At 49.2% G+C, this 20,975-nt stretch overlaps 1 protein-coding gene across 1 annotated transcript; it reads right to left on the bottom strand.

Moving 5' to 3' along the window:
* Positions 1-5,139: 5,139 nt before the first annotated feature.
* Positions 5,140-20,785, bottom strand: LOC112059496 (neuritin-like). The gene is made up of 3 exons (XM_024105123.3): positions 20,123-20,785; positions 14,899-15,046; positions 5,140-6,320 (listed from the first exon to the last, which is right to left on the bottom strand). The coding sequence occupies exons 1-3, from the start codon at positions 20,163-20,165 to the stop codon at positions 6,095-6,097; spliced, it is 417 nt and encodes a 138-aa protein (XP_023960891.2). The 5' UTR covers positions 20,166-20,785; the 3' UTR covers positions 5,140-6,094.
* Positions 20,786-20,975: the final 190 nt, after the last annotated feature.

Below are 20,975 nucleotides of genomic sequence, written 5' to 3'. Positions count from 1 at the left end.
AGTGGTGTCCCCCAAGGGTCAGTCCTAGGACCAATCCTATTCAACTTATTCATAAATGATCTGGAGAAAAGGGTAAAAAGAGAGGTGGCAAAGTTTGCAGATGATACTAAACTGCTCAAGATAGTTAAGACCAAAGCAGACTGTGAAGAACTTCAAAAAGATCTCACAAAACTAAGTGATTAGGCAACAAAATGGCAAATGAAATTTAATGTGGATAAATGTAAAGTAATGCACATTGGAAGAAATAACCCCAACTATACATGCAATATGATGGGGGCTAATTTAGCTACAACGAATCAGGAAAAAGATCTTGGAGTCATCATGGATAGTTCTCTGAAGACGTCCACGCAGTCTGCAGCAGCGGTCAAAAAAGCAAACAGGATGTTAGGAATCATTAAAAAGGGGATAGAAAATAAGACGGAGAGTATCTTATTGCCATTATATATATCCATGGTACGCCCACATCTGTATGCAGTATTCAAGATGTGGTTTCCTCATCTCAAAAAAGATATACTGGCAGTAGAAAAGGTTCAGAGAAGGGCAACTAAAATGATTAGGGGTTTGGAACGGGTCCCATATGAGGAGAGATTAAAGAGACTAGGACTTCTCTTTTCCAAGATGAAGAGACTAAGGGGGGATATGATAAAGGTATATAAAATCATGAGTGGTGCGGAGAAAGTGAATAAGGAAAAGTTATTTACTTGTTCCTATAATACAAGAACTAGGGGCCACCAAATGAAATTAATGGGCAGCAGGTTTAAAACAAATAAAAGGAAGTTCTTTTTTACACAGCGCACAGTCAACTTGTGGAACTCCTTGGCTGAGGTGGTTGTGAAGGCTAGGACTATAACAGCATTTAAAAGAGAACTGGATAAATTCATGGAGGTTAAGTCTGTTAATGGATATTAGCCAGGAGGGGTAAGGAAGGGTGTCCCTAGCCTCTGTTTGTCAGAGGGTGGAGATCACTTGATCAATGCCTGTTAGGTTCACTCCCTCTGGGGCACCTGGCATTGGCCACTGTCGCTAGACAGGATACTGGGCTAGATGGACCTTTGGTCTGACCCAATACGGCCATTCTTACGTTATGTAATCCTGGGTGTGAATTACCATTTCTTCCAGGAGATGGCATTGTTTCCTCTCCTAGAAAGGAAGGTAAGTGCCCAGATGCAGATTGGAACAGACAATGCTGTAGCCTTGGGTTGTCAAACTTTTTAGTGGAGATAACATACGAAGAGAAATTATCTCCCAGCCACCTCCCTTCTCATTCACAGTAGGATGAATTTCCCTGCTATACCCTCCAAATGTGATGACATCATAATACTGTACTTGCTTACAGGGAAAACTAATATCAGGACAATATGTAATAGCTAAAAATATATCTCCTATTGCAGTTTAGCAGCTGAAAATAAGAACTGCTAGCACTGTGACCATATGCTCTGAAGACCACCAGCAGCTGCTGAACGGACCACACTTTGGGAACCTTTGCTGTAGCCTTATTAAACACCATCACTGTGGGCTCAACTGACCTGGCATATCTTCAGAACAATTCTGATCCCATTTGCAGGGGTTTCAGGGCTGAAGCATGTGACCAGAATGATCTGTTACGATTTCTTCCAGTGTACGTTATCCCATACAGTTTGTGAAGAGCCTGCTGCATATATCTGACCCCAACTTCAGCAGTAATCTCATGAAACCATAGCTATTAGTTCAGATCTAGGCTGAATAAACTATCTTTCCACTCTTGCAATATTGGTAATTTGGGATATTCCACATCCAATTGAGCCTCTAGATGAAAGGCTTTTTGTGATATTCAACCTTAATGTCTCCTGTCTGTCAGTACTAGTGTGAGGGAAGGCCGAGTCCCATATGCAGAAAGAAGTGCAGCGTCTTGTAGGTTTGATCAGTGGGTCAGTAACACACTGCCAGGAGTCGCTTCACAGTGACACTCAATCACATTTTTAAGGGTGGATCTTCTTGAGGAAAATACCAGAGCCTCCTTGATTAGAGTTAGATACCAGGGAGAAGCAATGGAGGGATGTAGTAGTCCCACTCATTAAAGAAGAAAGAGCTGCTGACTACACACACATATTTGTGAGACCACCTGATTATGTGTTACTGTTATGTTTCCCATTCTCGTTCATATTTGGAAACAGTACCACTTATCTCTCAATGGACTAGACCGGTTATTCTCAAATTGTGGGTTGGGACCCCATTTTAATAGGATTACCAGGGCCAGCGTTAGACTTGCTGGGGCCTGGAACTAAAGCTGAAGCCTGGGCCCCAGAAGCCAAAACTCGAGGGCTTCAGCCTAGGGCAGTGGCGCTTGGGCTCCTCCTTCCTCTCTTTCCCCTTTGTTTGTTTGTTTGTTTTGTGTGTGTGTGTGTGTGTGTGTGTGAGAGAGAGAGAGAGAGAGAGAGATATGTAGTAATTTTTGTTGTCAGAAGGGGGTTGCAGTGCAATGAAGTTTGAGAACCACTGGACTCTAGACCATGCTGCATTGGCATGAAATGCTGTAATGTGGGATTTGAAATATGTTTGTTGACAGGTCTGGATTCTTTGCCTCTGAGGACTTGAATTTATACCATATGTCAGTGCCTTTTGTAGGAAAATTCAGTGCCTACCTGTCCTTGGTCGAAGGGGGGCAGAGTCTTTTTAAACCAAAAATTGAGTTGGAAACGCTGAGACCCTCCACTCCCATGTCATAAAGCCTAATTTTCACTTGCACATAGTTGATGAATTCTCAGCAGTTCTTTGGCTTTGGAACTTTTACAGTTCTACACCAGAGCAATGGCAGATGGTCTATTTCTTAATGAACCTTTTCTTTAGTACATTGGAGCTGAGGGGTTTTGCTCCCAGGGAGATTTTCTCCAACACCTGCTCCCTTTCTGGGGGTTGCAGTAGTGTCAGCAAACTGGATATTTTCATCCAGGGTCTGTAAGGTTTGGCAGGAAGTAGGCTTTGCAGAGAGTACTAATCATTAAGACATCATTCTGTCTTCTAGAACTGTTTAAAAGCTTGAAAGTTTAACAAAGGGGAAGATGCCGATCTGTTAAAGCAGCTAAGAAGAGGAAGCCTGTTAAGGCATTAGATAATTGTTTACTAGTCTAAACCATACTATTGCTTCCTTTAAAGCAGAATTAAATAGGTGTGGCCACAAAGCAGTCTCTGCCTTGGCCGTTGGCAGTGTCCAGCTACTCCAGCTTCCCCCCACAGGAGAATGTGTAGGGAATGGGCAGGGACACTGAGAGTGGGGAGAGGAGAGAATGGAATGAAGCCACAGCATATACTGCATTTTGTATCAGAGCAGAAAGTAGAACCAAGCTGAATATGGAGTTGAAACTAGTTAAATCTAAATCCTACAATGCTCCTTGTTAACCGCTTCACCCACGAGGTACCATTGTGCCCAATGCCAGAGATGTTTGTCTCCCTGAAATCCGTATGCCACCCTTAAGAGAGTGTTGTTAATGTCTTCCTCATCAGCAAAATCTCTGGATGCCCCATCTGGAAGTGGAGTTTAAATACTTGCTGCTCCTCCCCTGAGCTGTTTCAGATTTCTTGGGAGCTGCCACTTCATTAATTTTGTAGAGGACTCCCTCCCTGCTGACAATGCGAGCAGGGTTGCTTAGCAGTGCTGTGGAGAGCAGGGTGGTAAATAGTAACTAGGGCAGCAGGCAGAGTGCAAGAAGTTACACAGGAAGGAACTTGACTTGTCAAGGATGGCACTAATGGACCTCTTGTTTGCAGTGTCAGCAGAAAGGCCAAAAGATATTCCTTGCTGAAAGAGAAGCTTGCGTATGTGCCTGTAATATACTTGGCTAAATCCCAAGGGCTAGCAGTGCCTCACTTACTGGCCCACTAAAGTCATTGTTCACACTCTAAAGCATGTTCCCAGATTTGTGACCGTTGTTAGAACCTTTATACCTATTGTTTCTAATTCATACATGCTGGTTTGAACCAATCTGTGGATGTGAGAGAGACTAACAGAAAACACAGGCTCCTCGGTTGGGATAACTAACAATTTCTTCCCTACTGTGGTAATGGGAATCCTCAGAGCTGTGCAACTCATCCATACTGTATGTTGCTAGATGCTGCTTCCCTCTATTCAAAATTGAATGAGTGCCCTGTTCGATGGTCATGAGTGTCATAATAAAAGTATATACAATTAATGCTACAGAGAAAGTGGAGCAGGAGCTTCTGTTCTCCCTGTCTCATAACACAAAAACAAGGGGACCTTTAATACCACTAAATGATGGAAAATTAAAAACTGATCAAAGGAAAGACCTTTTCACCCAGCGCATAATTAAACTGTGGAACTCGTTGCCACAGGAAGTTGATAAGACCAAGTAAATCACAAGATTCAGAAAAAGATTGGAGTAATATCAATGACAAGAGGATCCTAAGTTGCTATACTTAAAGCTAACAAACACTTTGGAAAGGATATAAAACAATATACTCAGGCCTTAAATCAAGCTCCACCTATTAGGGATCAGGATGAGACCTTCAATGGGCACAGATTATCCCACATCTGCCAACTGCAGATTTCTTGTACCTTCCTCTGAAGCATTTGGTACTGTCCTGTCAAGGGATAGGTTCCCAGACTAGATGGATCTTGGGTCTGATCCATTCTGGAAATTCCTGTTCTCTTTGAAGTGCTGTAATAGGTGTGAAAGAGCAGACCTGCACTGATGCACATTATTGTCTTAGGGTAGGTCTACACTACCCGGTAGTTCGGCGGCAAGCAAATCGAACTTCTGGGTTCGACTTATCGCGTCTTGTCTGGACGAGATAAGTCGAACCCGGAAGTGCTCGCCGTCGACTGCGGTACTCCAGCTCAGTGAGAGGAGTACTGCGAAGTCGACGGGGGAGCCTGCCTGCCGCGTCTGGACCGGGGTAAGTTCAAACTAAGGTACTTCGAACTTCATAACGTAGCTGAAGTTGTGTACCTTAGTTCGAATTGGGGGGGTAGTGTAGACCAGGCCTTAGACCCCCTTGTATGCCCAGGTAGGGCCTCTAGGGGCCAGGAGATAGTTCTTAGTGCCCTGCAATTGAAAGGGCACAGTTAAGTCACTGCTTTCAACTGCCAGATAATACAGTTGAGTTTTTAAACATATCCTGAAATCACTTGCAAGAGTCTCTTGGTATTGCAAATATGTTTAATGGCAGTGTTGAAGCCGTGACATGAACAACTGTCTGGGCTGCACTGGAAGAGACAGGGAGTGACTGTGCTATAGACCAAGAAAGCAAGACAAATGATTTCCATTTTGACAGGTGTAGGTTATGCAACAGACATTATTTGATATTTTTGAATTACACAGTCAGTCACAGTGCTGCTCACAGGTGTCTCCTGGGATACTTTTAAAGCAAAAGAGTTATTAGAAACCTCTAGCCCAACCCTCCCCCTTTCCCCATTATGTTTTTCCCTCTTGTTTCCTTATGAAAGGGATTTACACACAACGCAAGAGTCACTCAGGTAGCCAGGTGCATCTCACAAGAAACAGACATGTCCGAGATTGTTCTGCAAGGGGAGGCTTCACCATCCCCAAAGGGGAGGATTCTACTAGCAACATGACAAAGAATCCTTCCTGCCTTTGACAGGTTCAATACATTCTCCCTGCACTTCAAAAACACCACCAATAATTGCTTCCTCCCGCCCATCACCACTGAAAAAAGTGGAGCATTTGTCTGGCAGAAACAGGCAGCTGAATAAACAGATTCGCTTCCAGTGACTATAGATAGAAAAGAGTGCAAAAGAACCTAGTGTTTAGCACTAAACCTGGATTTCTCCCCAGTCCTTTGGCCCTCAGACTACAGCCTTCAGCACTCTGCACCGTTAGTCGGAGCTGTGGGTGCACTTGCAGCTGGACAATGTCAAGTTATAGCAAGTGCTGAGTTTATGATTAATCATGTAAGTTACTTAGAGACAGTGCAACCAAGGAGATGCTGCTCTTCTGAGGCTCACAGACCTGGAATAATAAAATCAAGTGTTCATCCAGCACCATACCCAGTATTTCTCAAAGATTTGGAAATATTACATTTCTGATCATAACTACACTGATAATACCTCTTCGTTCCAATACTTTCAGAGCTGCTCCATTTACAAATTAAGCCAAGTGACCATCAGAGAGAGGCTTAAGACAGCAACATTTGAAACATTTGTCAAGCTGAAGCTCTGGGAGCTGTTGGGACTGCAGAGATCAAACAAGCTGCCTTGGAATTTGATTTTTCTAGATTCCTTTTTCAAAGTCTCCCAGATACTTGCTGCCTCCTTCTGGCATTCCCAAAGAGCAGTCATGGCGCACATGTGAAATTCATCCCAGTACCTGTAGCCGAAGGAAGAATGGAGGCTGTTAGTTCATTTAAAACGCCACAGAGCAGAAAGATCCAAGACAAAACCTTTCTCCCCACTGGAAACTCTCAATTCAATTGGCCCCTACATTTACATTTGGTGCACTTATTTGGCACATGATGGCTTTGTGTTCAGCATTGTATAATGCCTCAAGATAGAGTCTTAGTCCTGAATTGCTTACAGTTTAAGGCCCCAATCCTGCAATGAGCTCCTCCCATGAGAACTCCTCTACCTCCTTGAGTTCAGCTGGGTTCTGCACAAGCTTATGTCTCTACCTGCACTGAGAGGATGGCAAGATCAGAGCCTTAAAGAGAGGCAGAAGCCAGATGCGCTGGGAAATCTAAGGGAGACTGACCCAGTGGTGGTTTTTGTTAGTGGAATCATAGGGTTAGAAGGGACCGCAAGGGTCATCTAGTCCAACCCCCTGCCAAAATGCAGGATTTGCTGGGTTTGAACCATCCAAGACAGATGGTTACCCAGTCTCCTTTTGAAAACCTCCAATGAAGGAGCTTCCCCAACCTCCTTAGGCAGTCTGTTCCATTGTCCTACTGTTCTTACTGGAAGTTTAGTTTTCTACCTCCCTGCTCTGGCATCATTAATCCCCCTTTGTGGGTCTCACAGAGTTCATTTGCTAAAAACTAACCCCCCCAAACTTGTTGAAGTGTTTCTACAATTCTTTTGAAAGCCAATTAAATCCATTGTTTTTCATAAACTGCTGTCCCCCTTCAGTGCTTGGAATTCCAACTCTGAGTCCCTGAAAGTGTAACAGATTAAGAGCAAATGTTTGACTGACTTCATTGCTCTTCTTTGTCCAAGCTGAATGATGGGCTTGGGCACAATGTGATCACAGACAGAGTAAGGACACTGGCTCTTGAAAACTATTTCAGTTTTCTAATCCAGTGTCTATACAGAATGAAGGAAGAGTCTGTATTATTTTTTAATGTGCCTTGGTTTATTTGCTTGCTGTCATGCCTGAGTGGAAGGAGTTAAATCAAAGGAGGCTGTTAATGAGGTGTGAGGTGAGGGGAAGAAACAGGAAATGAAACAATGACAAAAATAAGATATGCCAGAGAGAATACCGAGGGTCCTGGTCCTGGATAAAGCTATGGAGAATTTATTGGAGAATGCCTCTGCCGGGCTCCAACTAGATGAACAAGGTTTATTCTTCCTATGCCTGAACCTAGAATCAAAGAAAAGAACAGGAGTACTTGTGGCACCTTAGAGACTAACAAATTTATTAGAGCATAAGCTTTCGTGGACTACAGCCCACTTCTTCGGATGCATTACAAGTGGGCTGTAGTCCACGAAAGCTTATGCTCTAATAAATTTGTTAGTCTCTAAGGTGCCACAAGTACTCCTGTTCTTCTTTTTGAGGATACAGACTAACACGGCTGCTACTCTGAAACCTAGAATCAAAGGGGATTCTAAAGCCTTAAAGACCCTGGCCTAGGGAGGAAGGAGGGGTGAGCAGGCAGTAGTGGCTGGGGAGGAATCTCTGACAGGGAGAGACAGAGGATGTTCAGGGGCTGTCTGTCGCTTCCAGCGCTGGAGCAGGGAGGTCTGGGCTGAGTGAAACTTACCCAACACTGGTAAGGAAAGAAGGAAGGTTAGTTAAGACCCATATGGGCCTTTTGTTGTTTTACCCCTTCTCTCTGCATACTGTGTGCCTTTGGTGAACGCTTAATGCTGTTTTTGAGTCTCTTTAATTGGCTGCTGTTACGGGCCTCTGGAGTAAAAGGGTTTACAAGGCCCTGATACAGCTGGCATGTCAACACATTGGGAAACAGGGGCTCCTACCCAGAGATCTAGCCCAAGAGTGGTTGGACTGTGGGGTTCCACCCTTTGAGAGAGGTGCAGGAAGCCAAGCCTGTCATCTGAAGGATGCCCTCAAGAGGAACTGAAAGGGGTCCGAAGTGCATCTTGCCCTGTAACTGTGACAGTGTCATTTGTAGCTAGGGTTGCCAACTATCTAATCGCACAAACCCAAACACCCTTGCCCCACCCCCAGCCCTGCCCGAAGGCCCCACCCCGTCACAACCCTTCTGTGAGGCCCCGCCCCCTCTCACTCTAGCCCCCCTCCCTCCGTCGCTTGCTCTCCCCCACCCTCACTCACTTTCACCGGGCTGGAGCAGGGGGTTGGGGTGCGGGCTCTGGACTGGGGAGTGGGGCTGAGAGGTTTGGAGTGTGGAAGGGGGCTCCGGGCTGAACCTGGGACAGGGGGTTAGGGTGTGGAAAGGGGTGCGGGCTCTGGGAGGGAGTTTGGCTGCAGGAGGGGACTCAGGGCTGGGCCAGGGCATTGGGGTTCGGGAGGGGGTTCAGGGTGCAGGCTGTGGGAGGGAGTTTGGGTGCATGAGGGGGCTCAGGGCTGGGACAGGGGCTTGGGGTGTGGGAGGAGGTGCAGGATGTTGGCTGTAGGAGGGAGTTTGGGTGCAGGAGGGGGCAGGGGGTTAGGGTGCGGGAGGGGGCTGGAGCAGGGGGGTGGGGTTCAGGAGGGGGTTCGGGGTGCAGACTCCGGCCAGGTGGCACTTACCTCGGGTGGTTCCCAGAAGTGGCGGCATGTCTGGCAGCAGCTCCTAGACTCGGGGTGGCTCTGCACGGCGCTCGCTGCCCCTGCCTGCAGGCACCGGCCTCTGCCCGCAGTTCCCCGTTCACGGCCAATGGGAGCAACGGAGTTGGTGCTTGGGATGGGGGCAGCATGCAGAGACCCCCTGGCCGCGCCTCCGCCCAGGAGTCGCTGCCGGACATGCTGGCCGCTTCTGGGAGTGGCACGGAGCCAGGGCAGGTAGGGAGCCTGCCTTAGCCCTGCTGTGCCGCTGGACTTTTAGTTGTCTAAAATCTCCCGGATTGGCTTCAGTAGCCTCCAGGAGATCAAGCCCGATTCTGGGAGACTCCCAGCCAAACCTGGAGGGTTGGCAACCCTATTTGTAGAAGAGGTGAAGAGAATTTTTCATAACACATGGGGCCCAATTCTCAGTTATTCTTTATGCCTCTTGGACAACATAAAGGAGTAGGGGACTGCCCCCCTGAGAAAACCCTCTGTGCAGAGAGCTTCCCTGGCCAGCACAGTGGATCTATACTGCCCTGCACCAAGTCACTGAAGGTAAATAGGTACATCTACAGTCTCTTGAGCTATTAGACTGACGGTGAATTCTTCTCTGTCATCTTACTAGTTTGCTGGCCATATTCTTCATGGAGGGACACATCTAGATGTCCCATCTCAATCTGGGAGATAGAGCAGGCCATCTGGCTGGGGTCAACATCCCAAGCATGGGAAGACATCTTTTTACTTTTGTCCAAATCTTCCTTTCCTGGAGATGACACTATTTCTTCTTGAAGTACGGACATTAGTGCTTTCCTTTTTTAATATGATTTATGTCAGAACACCAGCTGCATAGAGTTCATTAAATAAAGCCAGTGTGGCAGAATAAACGTCCTGAGATCATAACGAGAAACATTGGTGCCAACTAAGGTAAGGTCTTGTGTTCATTAGGGAGCTACACTCAGGACCCTGCAGCAGCTGAACTGGGAAACACAGCTCGGTCAGGTAGGGGTTAAAAATGATCTATCTCTTCAGGCAAAAGATTAAGTGGGGCAGAGGAGAGAGAATGTCAACTTTTAGTGGTGGTTCTACTTTCAGCTGGGTGATCATAATTCCCACAATGCTTCACTCTTCACAGCCTCCATCTGTTCAGCCAGACAGGCTATGATCAAATGACTTGTCAGTGTTGGACTCTGGGGAAATACTGCACAAGCAGAACTGAAAAACAAATGCTGCTGATTTCATACTAGACTGCCTTCCAAGGCATCAATTATTCTGATCTCCATATCTGTCACTGACCTGTGTATCTCACTCCTGGAGAGAACATGGCACAGGAGGGGCTTGAGAAAACCATCCTACATTAGCTGAATTGTAGATGGCATAGGGAGAGTTAAGGGTTAAAGGCCAATAACTGCCCAAGATATTCTTTGGCAGGAAAGGGGATCATTACTTTTTTCCTTCAGTCACAATAGCCCCGGTGGTCTTGCAGGGTTGGCCATTCACCAGGACCTACACAAGAACCCCTGCTAGCATGGTCAGGATTCCGGTGCTACGTAGCACCGTCTGCAGTTCCAGTGTTTTACTAATTTTCTGTATTTGTTTTCAGCCACTCTAGTGCCCTGTAGCTTCCTAGAAAATCAGGCTTTATTGCCAATTGGAGCAGAAATCAGTTGTTTCTTTAGAAATGAAATAAACTTTGTTTTTTAAAAACACTGAAAAGCTGTTTAGTAAAGCAGTCAAATACATTGTTCGCATCCACAAAAAGGGCAGTGGTATGATATGCTGTTGTGTGCTGCCAGGAAGAGATACATGCTACGATTCACAGTATGATACATGGACTCCTCTGAAAGCCCCTTTAAAGGAACCTGGCCATTTTCTACTGCCAGCGAAGATGTCATTTGTCTTCCGTTCCCAATTCAAACCAGAATCTCTGCCCAGCATTATCAGTCCAGGAGACTTTTCATTCTAACCCCCTTCTAATCTTGCTGAAAGTTCTAATTTGTACATGGGATTTGCCATTATTATTATTATTTTTTTTAATGGAAAATGTACAAAATTTTCTATTATCAAAATTAAATAGTTTGTTTAATGCCAGGCGGACCCAACACAACATTTTGTGTGTCGAAATGAATTGAAACATTTCATTGTGGGTCAGTTTGACGTTAATCTGTGTCTGTTTGAGTTGCCATAGTACCTCATGGGAGTTGCAGTTCAGGTGCTTCATGCCCCTTTTCTTCTCTATGGGCTGGGCTCCCTGACTGGACGAGATCTCCTATGATTAAAGCTGTGTGTCTGTCACGGAGGTCCTGGAAGTCATGGATTCCGTGACTTGCCGTGACTTCTGCAGCGGCTGCCCGGCTGGTCAGCCCCTGGGCTAGCAGCAGCAGTTTGGGTGTGTGGGAGGGGGCTCAGGGCTGGGGCAGGGGATTGGGATGCAGGGCGTTGCTTACCTGGAGGGGGTCCTGGCTCCCACCAGCATGTCCCTAGCTCCTAGGCCAAGGGGCCAGGGGGCTCCGCACGCTGCCCATGCCCATAGGCGTTGCCAGGGCCGTAGCAACAAAGAACGTGGCCCCCTCCGAACGGTGGCCCCCTCTGAACATATGTCCAGGCGGGGCCCCTTACAATGCAGAAACTGGAATGCGGTATTTATTTTGCCACTTTTAGGGGCCCCCTTCCTGGCGGGGCCCCCTCCGGTCGGAGGGTACGGAGGGCGCTCGTTACGCCTCTGGGTGCTGCCCCCCGAAGCTCTCATTGGCTGCAATTCCCGGCCAATGGGAGCTGCGCAGCCAGCACTTGTGGCGGAAGCAGCACATGGAGCCCCACTGGCCGCCCCTCCCCCTAGGAGCTGCAAGGACATGCGCAGTCAGGTAGGGAGCCTGCGAGCCCTGCCAACCCTTCCCCCCCAGCACCAGCAGGGGTCCTGGCCACCCCCCCGCCCCAGCATGCACCCCCAGGATGCCCCCCCAGAGCACCATGGCCTCCCAGCCCAAGTTTTAGTTCGGGGTATATAGTAAAAGTCATGGAGAGGTCACGGGCTGTGAATTTTTGTTTACTGCCCGTGACCTCTCCATGACTTTTACTAAAAATACCTGTGACTAAAACGTAGCCTCACCCATGATGCACCAATTCAGGACAAAAGCAAGTGTGAAATATTGGAATTTTCCATGGCCAGGAAATTCTGATTTGTGACCAGCTTTACTAGCTTGGGCCTGATGTTTTTCCTCCTCAGAGCTGGTCTACATTAGAAAAGATGCACTGGTTCAACTAGATTGATTTACAATCAGTCTAGTTAAACTGGTACAAACCTCCAATGGTGAGTGGGTGTCTACATTAAAGCTCTGCACTAGTTTAAGTAGACCAATTTAAAATTAATCTAGCTAAACCGGTGCAGTGCTACTAATGTGGGAAATGTGTGAATTTCAGATTTGGTTCACACTACAGACCTGGGAAAGTTCACGTGTGCAATGGTGACGGGGAAAATCCATCAGAAAACAAGAGCACCTAGGTCAGGTTTACATTACAGCATACATCTGGGAGTGGGGGCAGGGTTACTTCACACCTGGTGGCTGGGTCAGGTTATATTGTGTACAGCTGGGGAAGATCCCCTAGGAAAACAGAAAGACAGCTTTTCCTCCAGGGCACCTACTCTCTGGAACTCCAGTCTGTCCTCTGAACCAACCTAGTAAGGTAACAGAGTTTAACAAAAGTCTTTCCTCCTTTCTAATCCATTGGGAGGCCCAATGTTAGATTTCAGATCATTCCTATGAAGTGGTTAAAGCCAATAGAAACAGGCACGCACAGCTCTCACTGACCAGCTGAAGAGGATTTATGGGTTTTGTGGGGGAGCACTACTCACTCAATCCAGGGAGAAGTGGGGGAACTCCCCTCTACTTCTAGCCTAGAGGAAGCTCTGTTCACCCCACTCCACCCCCTGCACAGCCTCCCCACTTACTTCCATCTCCTGTTCCCTGTTTCTATGTCCTCTGTTACCTTGGTTATAAGGCAGCAGCCCTATCCCAGAAAAAGACCTAGCTGACACCACTGAGTTCACTAAACAGAGACCCCACCCCCTATGAAGCTGGAGATACATACATAAATAATTGGCTCCTGGATTGCATTACTTCCTTTAGAGCTAGCTTAAATGATCCGTAACCCCAGTTGCTTAAATCCAACGCTGAGTTGCCTTGTGTCCTTGGCAATATCACCTCCCTCCTCTGTGCTTCAGGTACACCTTCTGTAAACTGGGGATAATGACTCTTCTCTTCATGGGGGAATGGAGTAGGGTGTAAAGCTAAAAGCTCAGTGTTTGGGAAGCACTCAGATCCCTGGGTAGAAGGTGACAGGAAGAAGAAAGAAGCAATCTGTCCCCCTTTCTAGGCAATGCTCCCCTTTGCTCCACACAACAACAGTGAGGTTGACTTCTCTCCACCTGGGACAAATGGATCCTGCACTCGCTGTCAGGGATCCTGCAGAGTGCTGGCAGGAATCTCCACTGGTGCTGGAATTCTGTTGTGTTCTCCTTTCCAATCGCTTGGGCTGGTGGGCTTCTCAGCTCGGTCCTGGCATCTTTCTTCCCTGGCAAATGGTTGCCTGTTGCATCTCGTTCCTGTTCCCATGCAGGGCTAGGAATTCATTTCCGTTTTCAGCAGCCCCATCAATCCCACCGCTTGTCTCTTTCACTAACCCCTAACCTTGAGGTGTAAGAGAAATGCCTTCATTCAGATCCTGCCTGTCATTTCCACCCCTCCCACTTCTCATTGATTCCTTATTAGTTCAGATGCTCTTACTCCTCTAATCTTCTCAGCCCTCCTCCTTGGGCTCGAAGGTTTACACCTCCCCAGTGCATCTGTCTTTCCCTTGATTGCTTTCTGCATCTCCGTATCCCCCCCTTGGCCTTTTCACTCCTGTGGATTCATTGCTGGGGATGCTCAGAACCCTCAGCCATCTTCATTTATCTCTGCCAACTTTTCATTTCCTCCCTGTGTCTCCCTTCCCTCACTTGCTTTAGCTCATTCCCTTTTAATCAGACCTTTCCCTGAACACACTCTGTGGTGAACTCCAGCAGCTTTACTATTTTACCCCCTTCCTTGCTTTCCCCTTGGTCCTGATTAGGTTATCACCCCTGGTAACTGAATGGATCCTCCACCTTTTGAACTCGGCTGTGAAGCTCACCTGCTCACTGAGGGGCCTGAAATTAATGGACTTTCACCAGGAATGAACTGGCCCTGACCCTGCAGCAAGGACCCTTGAGTTCAGCTTGCTTTTAGGCTGCTGACACCTGATTAAATGCAGTTTGCAGTCTGGCTCCAACTGCTCTTGTGTGCTTAATCCTTGGCATGGTCTAGCCTGGCAGGATTTTCTTGACACCTTTTTTGCTATGTCTCATGCAGCCCTAAAGGCTAGAGCCATGCTTAGCGGGGGGAGTTCTTCATCTCCACCTACACTAGCTGGGTGCAAGAGTCTTCTTCTCCACCGATCTCCTGAGGACAGGAAAGAGTCGTTATCAGGGATTGACAAGCAGTAGCCTCTGTCCCAGCTCCTGCCTGAGGTGGGAAGCAGGAAGGTGAGGAGAGCCTGGCTTATACTGAAAGAAATCTATTTTTGTCAGAGAAAGCAGCCAGAGGCAGGTGGGGGGCCTGGGAGGCTGAGTGGAAGAGGAGGTTAGAGCATGGTATCCCAGATGGGTGGATTACCTAAATCCTCGGGAACCCTACGCTGTCGCTAAAAATGCACAATAATAATAATACCCCAAACTACTCTGCATGGGTTGCATCCTCCGCTTTGATTGGGAGTCCTTGGAGGGTTTGCTGACTCCCTGCTCTGCAGGCTCTGTGGTGCCCTACTGTCTCGGCCTGCATGAGACTATGTGTGAGAGGGTGTGTCTGCCTGGGTGTGTGTGTGTGTGTGTGTGTGTGTGTTCTGCATCTCAGGAGGTTGGGGTGAGCACGACAGTGTGCGCATTTGCCCTGTGTTCGTAGGGAAGAAGGGCGAGAGCTGGGGGGTTGCTACTCACCCGCAAACAGTGTGCAGCCCCTGCACCTCATCCCTGTCGTCCTCCTCGTAGCTGGCCATGTTTTCCCCCAGTTTTAAGACGCAGTCAGAGAAGCCTTGGTAAATGTTTTCACATTTAGTTTCTGAAGCCAGCGACCTGACCAAATACCCTATAAACCAAAAAGGGGATTTATGTAACAGTGTAGCAACCCAGCTCTGAGTCAGCCCGGTAAGGTCACCTCCCAGAGGCTTCCCCACAACTTCTAGCATGGGCTGTGGGAAAAGAGCCCATGTTCTCTGAAGGGCTACATACATGTAAACGCCTGCATAAACCAGAGGGTAAACTGGGCGAGCTCATGGCAGCTATTTCATGGGCACTGCCAGCTTGTACTTCACAGTCTCAACTTAAAACAAGCCTCTCGAGCCCTCAACACTGGAAAGAAACTTGTCAACACGTGAACCAAATGTCACCAATGCAGTGACGTGCCCGGGTTTGCAAGCAGCCTGCAATAATAGCTCTGAAAAGGGGAACTGCTCATATTCATTGTGATGGGATTTTAGCAGTGAAGCCTAACGATGATGATTTAAATAGCAATGTTGTTAACTCTTTCTCCCTTTTTTTTTTTTTCTAGCTGTGGTCAGCAGTGAATCATATTAGGAAGCTTGGTGTAAGCTACACCGCAACATGTCATTTTAGTGCTTTAGGTGGGCAGGGCTTGGTTTGTGGGAAGAGCTAGGGAGAGTACCTTCCCCTACACAGACACCGTTCCATCCCTGGAATAAATATGAAAAAAAGGAACCATTAACATTCTCTGTTCTGCTGGGAAGGGGAGAAATGCACTTTTTAGCCCTTAGTAAACAGGGTTTCTTCTTAAAAATCAGTGGACTCAGTGATGACACAAAGTGGGGATCTGTCCCTATTCCAGCCCTCAATGAATCCCATTCTGCCCAAAGGGGAAATAGCAAGAAGAATGGCCAAGAATTCAAACCTGCACTGCCCCTTTTTTTGATTCCCTTTGGGATGGTTCCCAAGCCCTCTGTGCCCAGAATTTCAGGAGGAAGATTTCTCATGGATGACTACTGAGAGAAAGTTTGCAGATGACACAAACTGGGGGTGTGGTAAATACTAAAGAGGACAGGTCACTAATACAAAGCAATCTAGATCGCTTGGTAAAATGGGCGCAAGCAAACACTATGCATGTGAATATCGCTAAATGTAAATGTATTCATCTAGGAACAAGGAATGTAGGTCATACTTACAGGATAAAGGACTCTATCCTGGGAAGTCATGACTGAAAAATATTTGGGGGGTTGTGGGGGATAACCAGGGCCGGCTTTAGCAAGAGCGGGGCCTGATTCCTGGGGGCGGGGTTTGCTGCAAGCCTCGCCCCCAGGAATCAAGCCGCACTCCGGCCGTGTTCGCCGGGCTTGGGGCCGGCCCAGAGCCCCTTGGCGGCGCGGGGGCCGGGCCGGACCCGAAGCCGCGCCGGCCGGAGCCGAAGCCGCGCCGCGGGTTGGGCCGGAGCTGCGCCGCAGGCCGGCGCACTCGGCCGGAACCGGGGCCGGACTAGGCCATGCCTCCCCGGAGCCCTTCTCGCGCCCCCCACCACCCCGGGTTCTCTGGTGCTGCCTGCCCGCCCCTGCTTCTTTTCAGACTTCCCGCGAACCTCTGATTCGCGGGAAGCAGGGGAGGGGGAGGAGCAGGGGGCGGAGCATTCAGGGGAGGGGAGGAGGGGGAAGTGAGCTGGGGGCAGGGTGGAGAGCTGCGGCGCGGGGCCCTCTTAGCGTGGGGCCCAATTCAGCCGAATCGGCCTAAAGCCGGCCCTGTGGATAACCAGCTATACATGAGCTCCCAGTGTGATGCTGGGGTCAAAAGGACTAATGCAATCCTTGGATGAATAAGAGTACAGACGTTATTTTACCGTTGTTTCTGGCACTGGTGTAACTGCTGCTGGAACACTAAGTCTAGGTCTGGGGTCTGCAATTCAAGATGGATGTTGATAAATTGGAGCGGGTTCAGAGAAGAGCCAGGAGAATGATTAAAGGATTAGAAACCCTGCCTTATAGTGACCGCCTCTCAAGGAGCTCAATCTATTAGTTTAACAAAGAGAGGATTAAAGGGTGACTTGATTAGTTTATAAGTACCGAAATGAGGAACAAATAGTTGTTAATGGGCTCTTCAGTCCAGCAGAGAACAGTCTAACAGAATCCAAAGGCTGAAAGTTGTAGCTAGAGCAATTCAGACAGGAAATAAGGCACTTTTAACAGTGAGAGTAACTAACCATTTACCACGGTCTGTATGTGCTGTATTCTCTATCCCTGACCATTTTTTAATTGATTGGATGTTTTCTTAAAAGCTCTGCTCTGGGAACTATTTAGGGGAAGTTCTCTGGTCTGTGCTATGCCGGAGGTCAGATGATAGAATCAATTCTGAAGCACTTAAAGGAGAGGAAAGTGATCAGGAACAGTCAGCATGGATTCACCAAGGGCAAGTCATGCCTGATTAACCTAATTGCCTTCTATGAGGAGATAACTGGCTCTGTGGATGAGGGGAAAGCAGTGGATGTGTTATTCCTTGACTTTAGCAAAGCTTTTGATACGGTCTCCCACAGTATTCTTGCCACCAAGTTAAAGAAGTATGGGCTGGATGAATGGACTGTAAGGTGGATAGAAAGCTGGCTAGATCGTCGGGCTCAACGGGTAGTGATCAATGGCTCCATGTCTAGTTGGCAGCCGGTTTCAAGTGGAGTGCCCCAAGGGTCGGACCTGGGGCCGGTTTTGTTTAATATCTTTATTAATGATCTGGAGGATGGTGTGGACTGCACTCTCAGCAAGTTTGCAGATGACACTAAACTAGGAGGTGTGGTAGATACACTAGAGGGTAGGGATCGGATACAGAGGGACCTAGACAAATTAGAGGATTGGGCAGAAAAAAACCTGATGAGGTTCAACAAGGACAAGTGCAGAGTCCTGCACTTAGGACGGAAGAATCCCATGCACTGCTACAGACTAGGGACCGAATGGCTAGGTAGCAGTTCTGCTGAAAAGGACCTAGGGGTCACAGTGGATGAGAAGCTGGATATGAGTCAACAGTGTGCTCTTGTTGCCAAGAAGGCTAACGGCATTTTGGGCTGTATAAGTAGGGGCATTGCCAGCAGATCGAGGAACGTGATCGTTCCCCTTTATTCGACATTGGTGAGGCCTCATCTGGAATACTGTGTCCAGTTTTGGGCCCCACACTACAAGAAGGATGTGGAAAAATTGGAAAGAGTCCAGCGGAGGGCAACAAAAATGATTAGGGGTCTGGAGCACATGACTTATGAGGAGAGGCTGAGAGAACTGGGATTGTTTAGTCTCCAGAAGAGAAGAATGAGGGGGGATTTGATAGCAGCCTTCAACTACCTGAAGGGGGGTTCCAAAGAGGATGGAGCTCGGCTGTTCTCAGTGGTGGCAGATGACAGAACAAGGAGCAATGGTCTCAAGTTGCGGTGGGGGAGGTCCAGGTTGGATATCAGGAAAAACTATTTCACTAGGAGGGTGGTGAAACACTGGAATGCGTTACCTAGGGAGGTGGTGGAATCTCCTTCCTTGGAGGTTTTTAAGGCCCGGCTTGACAAAGCCCTGGCTGGGATGATTTAGCTGGGAATTGGTCCTGCTTTGAGCAGGGGGTTGGACTAGATGACCTCTTGAGGTCCCTTCCAACTCTGATATTCTATGATTCTATGATATTAGGAAAAACTTTTTCACTAGGAGGGTGGTGAAGCACTGGACTGGGTTACCTAGGGAGGTGATGGAATCTCCTTCCTTAGAGGTTTTTAAGATCAGGCTTGACAAAGCCCATGCTGGGATGATTTAGTTGGCAATTTGGTCCTGCTTTGAGCAGGGAGGGGTGGAAGGGGGTTGGACTAGATGACCTCCTGAGGTCCCTTCCAACCCTGATATTCTATGATGATCCCAATGGGCCTTTCTGGCCTTGGAATCTAGGATTCTTTCACTATGAAAAGGATGGGAGAGAAGAGGCTGCTCTGGTGACAGGTGCTTAGTTTATTGTGTCTCTATTGTGTGCCTGTCCCTCTGTGACCCGTGAGAAGAGATCCTATTCCTGGCTTTTCACTAGGAGGGTGGTGAAGCACTGGACTGGGTTACCTAGGGAGGTGATGGAATCTCCTTCCTTAGAGGTTTTTAAGATCAGGCTTGACAAAGCCCATGCTGGGATGATTTAGTTGGCAATTTGGTCCTGCTTTGAGCAGGGAGGGGTGGAAGGGGGTTGGACTAGATGACCTCCTGAGGTCCCTTCCAACCCTGATATTCTATGATGATCCCAATGGGCCTTTCTGGCCTTGGAATCTAGGATTCTTTCACTATGAAAAGGATGGGAGAGAAGAGGCTGCTCTGGTGACAGGTGCTTAGTTTATTGTGTCTCTATTGTGTGCCTGTCCCTCTGTGACCCGTGAGAAGAGATCCTATTCCTGGCTAACCAACCAGCAGAGCTCAGAGCCAACTGCAGTGCTCCATGCAGAGGGGTATGACATCCTCTGTGCCCTCTCCCATGGAAACAGGGCTGCCCAGAGGATTCAGGGGGCTTGGGGCAAAGCAATTTTGGGGGCCCATTCCATTAAAAAAAGTTGCAATACCATAGAATACTATATTCTCGTGGGCGCCCATGTGGGGCCCAGCCCCAGGGGCCCTGCATGGAGAGGGGACCTCTCTGCCCCAGCTGAGAGCAGCTGAAATGCAGCCACCTCCGTAATTTCCACGGCAATTGCGACCCACTAACTCCCCCAGCAGGAAGGGCCCGGGGGAGGTTCCTGCTCCCCTGCCCAGGCTGGGCTCGGGGTTAAGATGGGAAGGGCCACCGGCTGCCCCCGGAGGTTGGGCGCGTCACACCAAGGGATGAGCTCGGGAAAGCTGCAGCCAGGGGCTGCCTGGGTCTGGGTGGCGGATGTAACTCGCGGTGCCCACTGCGGGCCACACGCCCCCCGCTCCCCCTCCCAGGCGGAAGCCGCCCCCAAGGGCAGCCTGGGCTGGAGGCGCCTCCAGGCTCCGGGCGCACCGCGGCAGCCCCGCAGCTCAGCGCCAGGGGGCGCCACCGCCGGCTGCGCTGGGGTGACCCCGCCGGGGCGGTGCTGTCCCCCAGCGGGACTCTGCCCTATTGCTGAGGGGCCGGTCCCTGCCTGGCTTCCCCGGCGCCCGGTTCGAGCGTGTCTCCTGCGGGACCGGAGCCGCCCGCGCTGCCCGTTCCTTACCCAGCGTGAGGAGCAGCAGCGCCGTGCCCAGCCACTGGCCCATCGCCTTCTCCGGCGGCTCCGCTCCTCAGGGGCTCCGGCGCGGCTCCGTGCCCGGGATCAGCAGCAGCCCCCCGCTGCAAGGGGAGTTCATGGTCCTGGAAACTCCGCGATCGCTGTTCCCGCTTCCCCGAGCCCCGCGCAGCGCCCGGCTCCAGCTGCCTCTCAAGCCCTTTGCATTTCCCGGGGGTTCTCCCCCTGGCCGCTCGGTCCCTGCTGTGTGATGCCCCCGCCCGCCAGTGCAGCTTCCAGGGGGTTGGGGAACCCCGCGGGGAGTCTCCTTAATACCTAGCCATGGGAAGCCCCCTTCCCTGGTCCTGCAGAGCTGGGCGGCTCAGGCATCTGGAGAGTTCAGCTCCTTCCCCATCCCCTTCTTCTCCCCCATCTCCCTGCCCCTCCCACAGCCCCGCCATCCCCACACCTGTCTCCGGATGGAGAGGAATAGCCAGAGCCCGTGTGAGCGCTGAGCTCAAGGGATGGGGGCGGGGGTAGGAAATACTGGGGGGTATTAATAGTCTCACGCACATACACCCCCCAAAATCGATCCCTGGTGAAGCGCAGGTGGAACTGGCTCGTTGCAGGCTCTGTAAGAGAGGGACTTCGCATCAGAAGACCCTGGAAAGTGCATTAGCAGGCAGGTGGATTAGTTCCCAGCCTTGGGCGTTCTTAACAATCCTCCCCAGAGTGATGTGGCCCCTCCTGGCGTCTCCAGCGGGTGGCATGTTGGGCTCTGGCTTCCAGAGGAAGGGCAGCAGGAAATTTCTCTGAAGAGCAGCACTGGGAGCCAGCTAAGAATGGTCCAGAGGAGAGACTC

The sequence above is a fragment of the Chrysemys picta genome, chromosome 13, assembly GCF_011386835.1.
Source record: "Chrysemys picta bellii isolate R12L10 chromosome 13, ASM1138683v2, whole genome shotgun sequence".
Taxonomy (NCBI): domain Eukaryota; kingdom Metazoa; phylum Chordata; order Testudines; family Emydidae; genus Chrysemys; species Chrysemys picta.
Note: the sequence above shows the minus strand (reverse complement) of the source record. Positions and strands in the feature narration are given on the sequence as shown.